Source organism: Phaenicophaeus curvirostris, chromosome 1, assembly GCF_032191515.1.
Source record: "Phaenicophaeus curvirostris isolate KB17595 chromosome 1, BPBGC_Pcur_1.0, whole genome shotgun sequence".
Lineage (NCBI taxonomy): Eukaryota > Metazoa > Chordata > Aves > Cuculiformes > Cuculidae > Phaenicophaeus > Phaenicophaeus curvirostris.
In genome coordinates, this window is record NC_091392.1 from 111,316,072 (window position 1) to 111,327,567 (window position 11,496).

The 11,496-nt window shown below is 45.0% G+C and overlaps 1 protein-coding gene across 2 annotated transcripts in view; it reads right to left on the reverse strand.

The window, feature by feature from the left end:
* GRIK1 (glutamate ionotropic receptor kainate type subunit 1) overlaps positions 1–9,820 on the reverse strand; it is a 168,119-nt gene extending 158,299 nt beyond the window's left edge. For both annotated transcript variants that reach the window (XM_069870936.1, XM_069870945.1), the window contains exon 1: positions 9,673–9,820. In XM_069870936.1, the coding sequence (XP_069727037.1) occupies positions 9,673–9,766 (94 nt within the window). In that variant the 5' untranslated portion in view covers positions 9,767–9,820. The remainder of the gene's footprint in view (positions 1–9,672) is intronic.
* Between the last annotated feature and the right edge of the window lie 1,676 nt (positions 9,821–11,496).

The following is an 11,496-nucleotide window of genomic DNA, read 5'->3' on the forward strand; positions in this document are numbered from 1 at the left end:
CCCAAGACATTTAGGAGAAAGACATTTGTACAGCAGGAAGGAGGATTTAAAATGGCTTTGGCTTCTCTTGTATTTTTCTTGAATGTAATCAGAGAAAAGGTTATTTTTGTGAAAGCAGAAGTTGTGGCTTTGTTTTGTGAGGTTTTTTTTTCCTCCAGATGTTTACATCTCAGTGCATCCAATTTTCAGTTCCCCATATCTTTATCAGGGATGAGATCGAGACAATGAAAGCAAAGGATTGCAAGCACTGAGACATGTAGTTCCTGAAGCCAGTGTTAATTCATAGCTAGCAGGCTGTAAAATTTTATAAAGACGCCTGAATATTTCATAAAGACTTCAACAGTTTTGATGGTACAACCTACATGACTGCATATGGCTCAAATGCTGTGAAAGCCTCTTTCCGATTGCCTAGACCCTTTCTTGGGGAAGAAGGGGGAAAACATGGTGCTAGAACAGACTTTATGCAAGAGTAGTCAGACTAATTCACGTGGGTTTCTGTATTTGCCTGAGAGTTACAGCCTAGTAAAACACTTCACCACTTTGCCAGTGTATGTAATATCTTTCTAGAAAGGGCATAAAAACTGAAGTGTTTCTGTACTCAAAACATACATAATTACAGAGGGAATGTGTGCCACAGTGAAGTGGTCCATGGGAGTACCAAAATGAGGGGAAAAAAATGAAATTCTTCTGTATCCTGGATATGTCCATTCCTTGCTAAGACTTAACATGCCTGATCTTCAGCAGAACAGCACTCTGCTGACCAGATGGGAAGCCAGAGGCTTGAGAGGACATGGCAAACCATGATGAAGATGCATGTTGAACATCAGAGCAGTGAAAAGGCACTTCCAATGGCCATGGATGTTGGCGACCTCTGAGGGGTTTCTGGTTAAGGTCAGACACAGCACATAATATTTGCCAGCTACCCAAATCAGCAGAGAAAGGCAGGTGCACTGCTTCTTAAAAGAATCCCCTGGTGTCAGGGAAAATATTCAGCGTTGTCTGCTTTGTGCTGCATACTCAGAGCTGAGCTCCAAGCATGTGCAAACCAGTCAGGCCATAATACACTCACCTATAAATTGTTTAGTTAAAAGCACTTTGGCCTCTGTAGAAGCAACACCTAGCACTTCATGCTACTAATTTCCAAAGGATCTAGCCAAATCTTCACCTAGGATACAAGCTATAAGGAAACGCCAAAGTTGTGATACAGTGGACAGAGGTCTGGCGTGATGGCACTTGAGAGACCTGGAGTCGCTCCCTGCTTTGCCAACAAAACACTTCAGTTATCCAGCCCTGACCTTCCCAGTCATAAAATCAAACCAATTGCACGTGCTTTGTTAAGCAGTCTGAGCTCTACTGCTTCAAAAGATCTCAGTGTTGTTATTCATTACAATTCTTGTTGAAATACAACACAGTTCATACTACATGTAACAAAGCATAAGGAAACTAGTTCAATATTACCTTTCATTGCATGGTAGACCCCACAAGCACGAATTCCCATAGATTTGCCTTCTGGTTATATGATCAAAAAATATAAGGTACATGTAGCTTTTCTTCTCAGTACTGTCTTGCAGAATCATGCTAAACCAAATTTATATACTACAGCTTCCTCTAAAGATAGCACAATTCATAGTACTTGTTCATTGTTTAATTGTTCTACTGCACTACAATATACAGTAGCAGTGTTACTATAGCTAGGCAAAGCTATAGAGAGGCAAGACTCTTAAGAAGTAGCATCATTTGATTTACCCGTTCAGAGACAGAGCTGTAAACCGAGATGCATGGGCTACTCTTGCGATTCAGTGCTGGAAAGCAGAGAGTTAAAAACCTACTGGCTTCTCTGTGTGCTCTGTGGACTGGAATGCCAAAGCTCTCAGGTAGGAAAAGACACTTAGCATTAAAGTAAGCAACTAAAGTAATACTTAGGATATGTAGGGCTGACACACAGACTGCCATTAACTGCAGAAACAGCAGTAGCAGATTAAGCAAGCCTAATTACTCACCTGGGGATCTGGCTTGCATGCTGAGGACATTAATGACACATCTCTCCCTGGGAGGGGAAGGGGAAGTGATCTTTAGTAGAAGTGAGTGGCAGCAAGCACCATATAAACATCCTGACAGGACTTTGCTCCATTGCTTATCCCAGGGGAAGGGGAGAATAAACTCGTACCTTCAAACATTTTCTCTTCTTTTCTTATAGCTACCTAATGCTGTTGGTTTAAAAATAGCAATTTTTTTCAAAACCCTTTGATCCACAGCATGCACTAGTGCCTTTTCCTGCTTATTCTGTCCAAAACATTTAGAACTAAAAAGTCTGTATTACTTACACTGTAATGAACGGCTCTTACTTATTTCAGCATGCCTGGTCTTTTTAAAAGAAGTATTGGGATTTTTTTGTTGGATTTGGTTTGTTGGTTTGGTTTTTTTCCTCTGTAGGAGAGCATGCAAAACCAGTGATTTTAAGATCTCCGTGGTACACCACTGAACTCAGGTGGGAGATCTGTTCCTTCTCCATCTGAGAGGCAAAGCAAAGCCTCAGTACCTGAGATGATTCCAGCAGAAGTGCTGCTTGGACATAACGGCTGTGGGAAGTTTCACTGCTCTTGCATATGTAGGTAGAACAATGAACTTTGCATATTTGATCACTCAAAACAAGTCGCATTCCATATTTCTGGAGGTACTTCTGCACTATGACTGTCACTTCCACCCACTCAGCATTGCACCAGGGCCTCCATGCCATTTAGCAATATGGAAGGATGGCTGGTCTTGAACCCCAGCCAGAATCAACATGCTGTAAACACAATTTTCCTTGAAACAGACCAAGTTTGCATGTGCAGATCCAATGGCAGAATGTGGGAACAATTTCAATGCTAACAGAATTTATAATGCTACCCTCTTAAACATGTGGTGCAGTTTGAAAGCCCAAAACAAATAAATAGCAACTAGAAAATGTAATTGGAAAGAGCCTGATGGACCCAAGAAAAGAAGCTCAAAAGCTTTGTGACCACTTCTAAGTCTTTCACCATACTGCTGGGCCATATAACTGATTCACATTTCCCAGTGTTTGTGCCACCCTGTTTCAGTGAAACTGTAAAAAGATAATATAAGGGACCTTCTGCACTGTCAGGGGAATTAAAAAAAAAGAAAAAGATTCTTTAACAGCCCTGTCAGATACTCACTCCTCTAGCTGAAATTAAAAAGATGCCTCTTTGCAATAATGAAGCAGTTTTAATTTTGAATTTTGATTTTGCTCAGTGCAAGCAAATTCATCATTCAAAAGTTAATCATTTTCTAGGTAATACTGTATCACCTTCAGCAGAAGGAGAAAGAGAAAGAGAGGGAAAGATAACAACATTCCCACTGCAAAGCTTTCCCAAAATCATGAACTCATTACTGCAAACTAAAAGCTGAAGTCAACCAAAAACTAGGACATACTGGGCTTGCAGGTTACAGATCCAAAGCTGCAGAGTAAAACTAATCAGTTCTTGGATAGGATTTTTTTTCTTTTTCACTGCAGTACAGTCTATAGTCTAGTTGGTCAAATCAAGCCTTTCTGAGAAAAGAAGATTAGAGACAGTTGTTTAAAATGGGGAGGGGCGAGGGGGAGCAGGATTTAAGCTTTATTACTGCCCAGGATATACAAAACAGACTGTAATGAAAAAACAGTATTGAGGTTGTACTTGTGTTCTGAGCGGAAAGTATTAAGCGAAGACAGGGGCATATGGAGAAGCTTATAGTTACAGCAAGAGCTGATGCTGAGGAAAATGCAAGTGAAATTAGGCGTTATGGGAAAGTCACAGGAATTTATAAGAAAGATTACAGTTGAACACTACAAATAGGCTATTAAGGAAGAAAGGAAATTCAAAGAAATTCAATTCTATTTTATTTTATTTATAAGGATTGCTCTTCCTACAATGATCACTGAACACTGCATGAACTGCTAATTGAAAAGTACTAGGTAAAGCATCAGCCATCTTGCAATATGTGATGAAAAGTTCTTATCCTTTAGCAAAGGATATCAAAATTTCATTGATATCAAGCATATCAATTTCATTGTTTTCAAGATTTCATCCTGCATTTAACCAGTCTGAACTGTCTGTACCGATGCATATGTTACATAAATCCATTTGAATCACAGCAGGATGTCCTATTTATATTCCCACCTGGAGCTCAGTGCAGCACAGTGGACCTGTTTTGCACAGGGGCACATTAAAGTACACCTTGCATAAGTTAAGAGAAAATAATAAAGTACTGCCCCATAGATACCAATCACTTGGCCTGCTTTCCATCTCCTTTTCCTGTAGTTTTCTTGACTCCTGACCAACACAGCTATGTGAAATTTGCCATAGTGAACCACCTATGTTCCAAGATGTGAAACACAGGACTAATATATCTTTCTGATGCATTTTTTGCATGTTTTTCATCTCTCTCAGTATTACATTAACCATCCTAGCTCCGATCCAAGCTAGGCAAATCCAGTCTTTTTTCCCTAATTTTCATTTTCAGGTCTTGAGACCTTCTCTTTGATGTTCTCCATCAGCCTTTACTGACAAGAAGCCCAGGACAGAAGCAACTGAGGCTTGGTGGTTTTGTTAATATAGCTCTGAGCGGTTGTCTGCCTGCTGCATAATCATCAATCCACAGTATTATAAACTATCTGAAGATGATCATGTGCCTTTACAGCTCACCTATTTCAAGCTAAAGCAGATTCTAGAACGTATATTCTGACAACAGAGACACAAACCATCAATTTTCTGGAAAGTGACAGTCTCTTCTATAGCTTCTTTAAATTCTGACAGCACTTTCCCAGCAATATGGATGTTCTGGCCACAGCACAGCCATCCAGCAAACACCCCTAAGGCACTAAGGCATCAAGAGCTGATGGTGGAACAGGTCACCATAACATTGGCAAGCTTCATGCACTCTATAACCACCACTGCTTGGCCTTGAGACTGAGCTCCAGAAACGGTCTGTAGAGTGTACTGGTGTGAAACAAGAAATAAAGATGTACAGAACTTGATTCTGGCAGATCCGGCTCATCATTAGGAAGGGTCATAAGTAGGTAGGTCAATCAGGGGAATTACAAAAGTTTTATTGTTCTCACTATATTAAGTACGTTCAGGCAGCTTTTCAGGCAATTTAAACCGGCACAGTTCCCTTGAGTTCAACAAAAGGATGCCTATTTACATCAGCTCAGCACTAATTTCACAATTTTTCACTAATTTCACAATTCCCCAACAGAGTGAGCCAGTACAGCAAATACCTTCCACTGTATAAATGTCTGGGAATACAATGGTATAGAATCCAAAGTAATCCACCCCTTTGCACCATCAAGCCTAAATGGCAGAACACAAGGAAATCACCTGAGAATTTTATTGTAAGATTTGAGGGTGAAACTATGCAAAACATCATGCAGTCAAGTGTTTTCTCTGAGCTCACTGTATACATTGAGGCCACTTGGCTCCACTGACCTTTCAAGTGTCCTGCTAACATGCTGGAAATACGTTTCTCATCTGCCTTTTATAGGGTATTTTTAACTTGATTAACCATTTAAAGCATGTTAAAAAAAAATCTTGCACTGTTTGGACATTTTGGTAACAATCCTTTAGAAATATTCGTAGCAGAATACTTTCCTTTCATGTGCAGAATGAAGAAATTTAACCTAACTGTTTTACAGTGATTTCTAAACCGCAGAGAATTCAGTACCTGGTCAACAAAATGCAGTTAATGGCTGATCATCTAATGACAGAAAATTCAGTCCCACTTCCCACAACATTATGGAATAGAATAATTTGTAGACGCCTAGTAAGAAACACTTCTGAAAACTAACATTTTTAATGGTGTTCAAATATGGCATTTTCCAAATACTGTTTTGCCATGTCACACTGATGAAGCTCAAGAGTGTATTAATATCATTCCCATCACAAACAAAATCTCAAAAAGAGTTGACAAGAAGAACCAAATCTGTAGTGAAATTAATTAGAGTTTTGTCCTTATCATTCTTCTAGTGTGGGAATGGTCATATCACACAGGAAAAAGCCTCACAAGTGATGCTTGGGGAAATACAGACATATATTTTCAAAATATATACAGGGAAATAGTCAACTTACAAAAAATAATATTATGCAGGTTAGGTTGACTTATCTGTGTCTGTTTTAAATCTATATTTCTCAAAAGAAATATTATGGGGCTAATCCTGCATCTTTGAAAACACATTTCACTAAACAACTGGGAATTTTGCTTGAGTAAGGAATAAATCAGCGCAGAGTATGAACCCATATTTAACTGCAGAAACACATTACTGAAAATTACTTCTAGTACAAACAGAAGGGTATCTATTTCATCACCTAAAGCTACTTCTACAAAACCTAAAAATTACTCATTTGGTTGTTTTCAGGACCTTTTAATTTTAGACGTTAATTCCAAGATATAACTTCCTACAGGTATTTGTTGAAAACCACCGCATTGTCTTTTTAATTAACTCCAGTGATATGTTAATAACTGGAGCAGTATCTCAACTATTGCTTAGTTGTATTCCAAAGAGTAGCCTGAATGACTACCATTTATAAATTTTCATGTAATAGCACTGAAATATATTCTTAAAAACTACTTAGAAGTTGTAATGGCCTCAAGCACATACAGTAAGAAATGAGGAAGTTCAGCATCTACTATTAACAAATAAATTTTGTGGCTGCTGAGATTTCCGTGCTTCAGAGGCTGTTTTTACAACTTAGTGCCTGCTTATCTTAATTTATATTCTTCCTTCTGCTATTTGAGCTCTTTTATTTATACAAGTGGTAGAAGTAGAATAGATACGAAGGTTAGGTTGGCTCAGTGTAAAAACTGGAAATTTCTTGATATTAAATAAAAAAAATTAGGGTGATGAACTTTAAATAAACCTTTATATAATACAGTCTAGTGGGTCATGTGCTGACAAAGATGGTATTTCCCTGGAACAGCTCTAATAGATCATACATCAAGGGAAAAGCTTTTTAACATGAATGTGAAAGAAATAATAAATAAAACACTAAAATTTAATTATTGTATTTCCTGAGACTGAAAAGTATATCTTATCTCAAAATCCATTATTGATATCCTAATGAGTTAGTTTTACTGGTCGTACTGCCATTCCTCATTTTCTTGTTTAGAGGGCTAGGAAAGTAATTATTAGCTAGATGCTGAGAAATAGCTGGAATATCTACTGCTCACACGTCCTTTCTTAACTAATGAAACACCAACAAAAGAATCCATTCATTTGTATTATAAACCAGAAAAATAATAACTAAAAAAAAAATGCAAAAGCTCCCCAACAGTGGAAAATGCAATTAAACTACCAGTGTATTAATTCAGATGCAAAATGCTACACCATTGCAGTGCTTTCTTTTCCTTAATTAAGTAAAACATGAAGAAGAAAATCTGATGGCTTAATAGCATTTTATTCACTGTCAGAAATGCTTCGGGATGATTGTATTATGTTACCACAAAGAGTGTTGGCGGAGTTACTGCCATTACTTCTGTTTGTCACCTCTTAAAAGTGACAGATTCCATGGAGAAACTTGCTCCTGCTAACCAACGTTTAGGACCGATATTTTATAACATTGCTAGTTTATAGGCAGAATAACTACAGTAATAAGAATACATTTAATGTTATAGGCATTCCTAGCCAGGTAACACATGAGGAGCATTTACTCTGCAGCAGCATCTCTTCTGATGTGTGTTTATTGCTATGTTTGAAAGCTGAACAGCTTGTCATACTTAGCGCTGCATACATTGTGGTGAAAGTAAGAGTCAAGCCAGTGTCAGGGTACTATTGTTGCACACACTGAAGGAGTGAATCCAAACTAGAGACACGCACAGATCTTGCAGCAGACAGTCAAAGGTGGGCAATTGCCTGGGAGCCTCACTAGATCAAACAAAAGCTGTAAAGCAAGGTATGCAACGGGGAGCCTGACAGAGGCGGGGTGCACACCCTAAACTACTGTCTGGGTCCCTGTAATGCTGCTGCTACCTGTGAAGCTGAGATTTCACCCTGCAAGCTGTTTCCCTGTAACTCTGGCATGCTCCTTTTTCCTTCAGCTGCCGTTCCCATTAGAGATAAGTTAAGGGTTGCTAGAAGCAGTGACGATGCTCCTGTATTTCCAATGCATCCTGCTGTAGCATGTCGCTAAGTTATTTGAATATCTTTTACTTTCTTCCACAAGTTTCACCGGCCCTGAAATTACCGTTGTGCGAAAGCACAAAGCTTTATGCCTCATATGCCCTGTGTCTGCGCTCAGACATTCCCCTCCTCTGGAAACAGGGCACAGTTACACCGTAGTGGTGAGCAGCGAAGCAGCAAACGCCACCAGCATCCTGCGAGAAAGAGAGCGAGTGCACACGGAATACGGACAGTTATAAACTTACTGCAGATTTTCAACTGCAAGGTGTTGAGTGCCTTCAGCACTGCCTCCCCTCTTTCCCTCCGCATCCTTCCGCTTGCACAGCACTTCGAGGGACTGTGCCCCTTAATATATTTAAATGTTTTGGTCATCAGGTCCCTTGCTCTCTAAGCACACGAGGAGCCTTCCACTTAATGTTTAAAGGACTCGTGTGAGGAAAGCTGAGCCAGGTTAATGCTTGCCAGGTCAAAACACATCAGCCTTTTACTTTGCACAGGAACATGCCTTTAGGAATGCATCTTCCCGAGAAGCATAAACAGCTTCTTTTCTTTCTCTTTTCTTTTTTTTACTTCATGTTCAATGCTTGTCAAGCAAAACAGGGACAGGCAGGCAGGTGGGATAGGGAACAGAAGCGTGGCGGATTCTGCCTGCATCTTTTCCAGTTTCTCCTGACCCCTAGCTCCTTTGATACTTTGCATTCACCGTCTCACTTGAGTGACCCAAGAAACCCACCATAGGGAGGGAGGCTCCCCGCGAACGGAGCCCGGTCTCCACGGGGGTCCCTCCAGCCAAGGGTTTGGGACCGAGGGCGAAGGAGGGCAACCACCTCCCTCATCCTAAAAGGTGACCCCTGGCGCGCCACAGCTCCTCGCTGCCCCATCAGAGCCAGCAAACCCCACCGCTCACCGTCCCCTCGGGGTGTCCGACCGGGTCTGGGCGCCCTTTCCCCCCGGCCGCCCCCTCCTCGCCCGCAGCCAGCCCCGAGCGGCTCCCGGGACGGTCCCCCCGGCCCCGTTCCCGGCCCCATCCGCCGGGATCCCCGCGCCCGACTTCCCCGCGGGGCGAACTTTCCAAGCGGCACCCGCGGGAGCCCCGCCGGACCCCGCCAGCGGAGCCAACGGCGCGGGCTACGCGCGGACGTCCCGCCGAGGGGAGCGCCGGCTGCGCGGCTCGGGGCGCCCCGCACGCAGGTCCCGCTGCCCCGGCACACGGCCCGGGGGACGCGAGCCCAGCAGCCCCGAGCCCCGGGAGCAACCCCGTGAGCAGCCGGTGCCCGAAGCCCCCGGGAGCAGCCGGTGATGCTCGAAGCCCCCGGGAGCAGCCGGTGCACGAAGCCCCCGGGAGCAGCCGGCGATGCTCAGAGCCCCCGGGAGCAGCCGGTGCCTGAAGCCCCCGGGAGCAGCCGGCGATGCTCGAAGCCCCCGGGAGCAGCCGGTGCCCGAAGCCCCGGGAGCCGGCGGTGCTCGCCGCCCCTCCGCAGCCCCGGGAGGCGGCGGTGCCCGCGGGCGGCACTCACCGATGCGCAGCACTTGCTGTCCGCTGCGGGGCACGCCGGCCCAGGCGCAGAGCAGCAGGCAGAGGAGCCGCCGCGGGCCGAGGGCGCTCGCCATGCTCCGCGCCCGCCCTCAGCTCATGCCGGGCTCCGGCTACCCGCGGCGGGGCCGCCTGCGCGCCGCCGCTCCGCGCCGCCCGCCCATGGCGCGGGGCCCCGCGCTCCCGCTGCCGGCGGCTCCCGGCGCCCCGCGAGGGGACGGGGCGGCTCCTCCCGCGGGGCGGGGCGGCGGGGACAGGGGCTGCCCGGCACCGGCGGGGCGGGGGGGGGGGGGGCGCGGCGAACGCGGGCGAGGGGGGGCCCGCCGCCTCCCGGACACGGGGGCGCCCGCGGGGGGCAGGGGATGGGGATGGGAGGGGGGTGGGACAGGGACAGAGGCTGAGACAGGGATAGGGATAGGGATAGGGATAGGGATAGGGATAGGGATAGGGGATGAGACAGGGGAGCTGGGACAGGGATGGGAACAGGGACGAGGGCAGGGATAGGGACGGGGGCTGGGGCAGGGAGAGGAGAGGATGGAGGCAGAGGGCAGGGAAGGGGCAGGGGCAGAGTAGAGGCAGAGGATGGGGCAGCGACAGGATAGAGACAAGAAAAGTGGGAGAGTAGAGGCAGAGGACAGGGGCAGGGGAAGGGGCAAAGCTGCACCCTGCCCCCAGTCCCACCAGGAAATTCGTCCCGCGTTCTGCTGTGTTCTGTTTTGGCTCCCATGGATCTCTTCCCCACAAGGCTGGAGGCCCCTCCTTGGCCCAGGGGGAGCTTTTCCCCCTGTGCCCTCAACCCCGCGATTCCTGCTTTTTTATCCTCCCAGTTGTATGGGGGTTTGAAATACAGACGAGAGGTGAAGATGGTGCAGGAGGGCCCTGTGTGTGTGCAGCTCCATTCTGGGGGCCAGGCATGGGATAAGGTACGCGATGTCTGGAGGCTGAGGGATGCCCAGGGGGATGAGGTGGAGGCAAGACAGCACCATCAGCCGTTTGCCCCGTTGGCAACTCTTTCTGGGATGCGTTTGATACCCTGGACCTCCGCAGCTGAGTAAGGGTCAGGGAGGTGACATGTCCCCACAGTGCATCTCCACTAACATGACGGCAAGGGAACACCAGGGCTGCTCGTCTGTGATCAGAAGTTCGCTAAGTTCAAGTGATGAAAACTCAAGAACAGTTTTGAACCATTGGACACAGAGATAATAACACTCCCTGTCCTAGTCTTGGCCAGCAGATTCCTTTCTCCCCATGACTTGATGTTATCAAGTGATTTTTAAAGTCTCGGTTTTAAAGGTTTGGTGAAACTCAAAATGCTCCACTGTAATGTAAACATATGGGTCCTGAGCTGATCTGAAAAAAGAGACAAAACGTCTCAGGAGAATGACTTCCACCTAGCAACAGAACTAAAATCGCATAGCTGAGATCCAGAACTGAAATAATTTAAATTTGTTTATTTTGTATTCCTCTCCAGCCTAACTATTGTTCCAGAAATTAACTCCTTGGAGCAGTTGCAGCATATGCTGAAGTGCAATGGAGATGCAAGCTTCTACGGTATATCTCTCAGTTATTCTCAAATGTTTCCCAAAAAGGCTGGCTCTACTGTTTACGGAGCAATTTAGGCTATTCTGGAGTTTTCTACCGAGATTCCCAGCCAGGATACTACTTAATGCCCCACTTTACATTTCCTACAGAAAGTTTCACGTGCATCTTGGAGAATATTTGCCCATGATGTTTATTTTTTTGTTTGTTTACCAAAGAGACATCAGTTCCTTAGGAACAGAGCTAAATCCACCAGAAGGCACAAGCT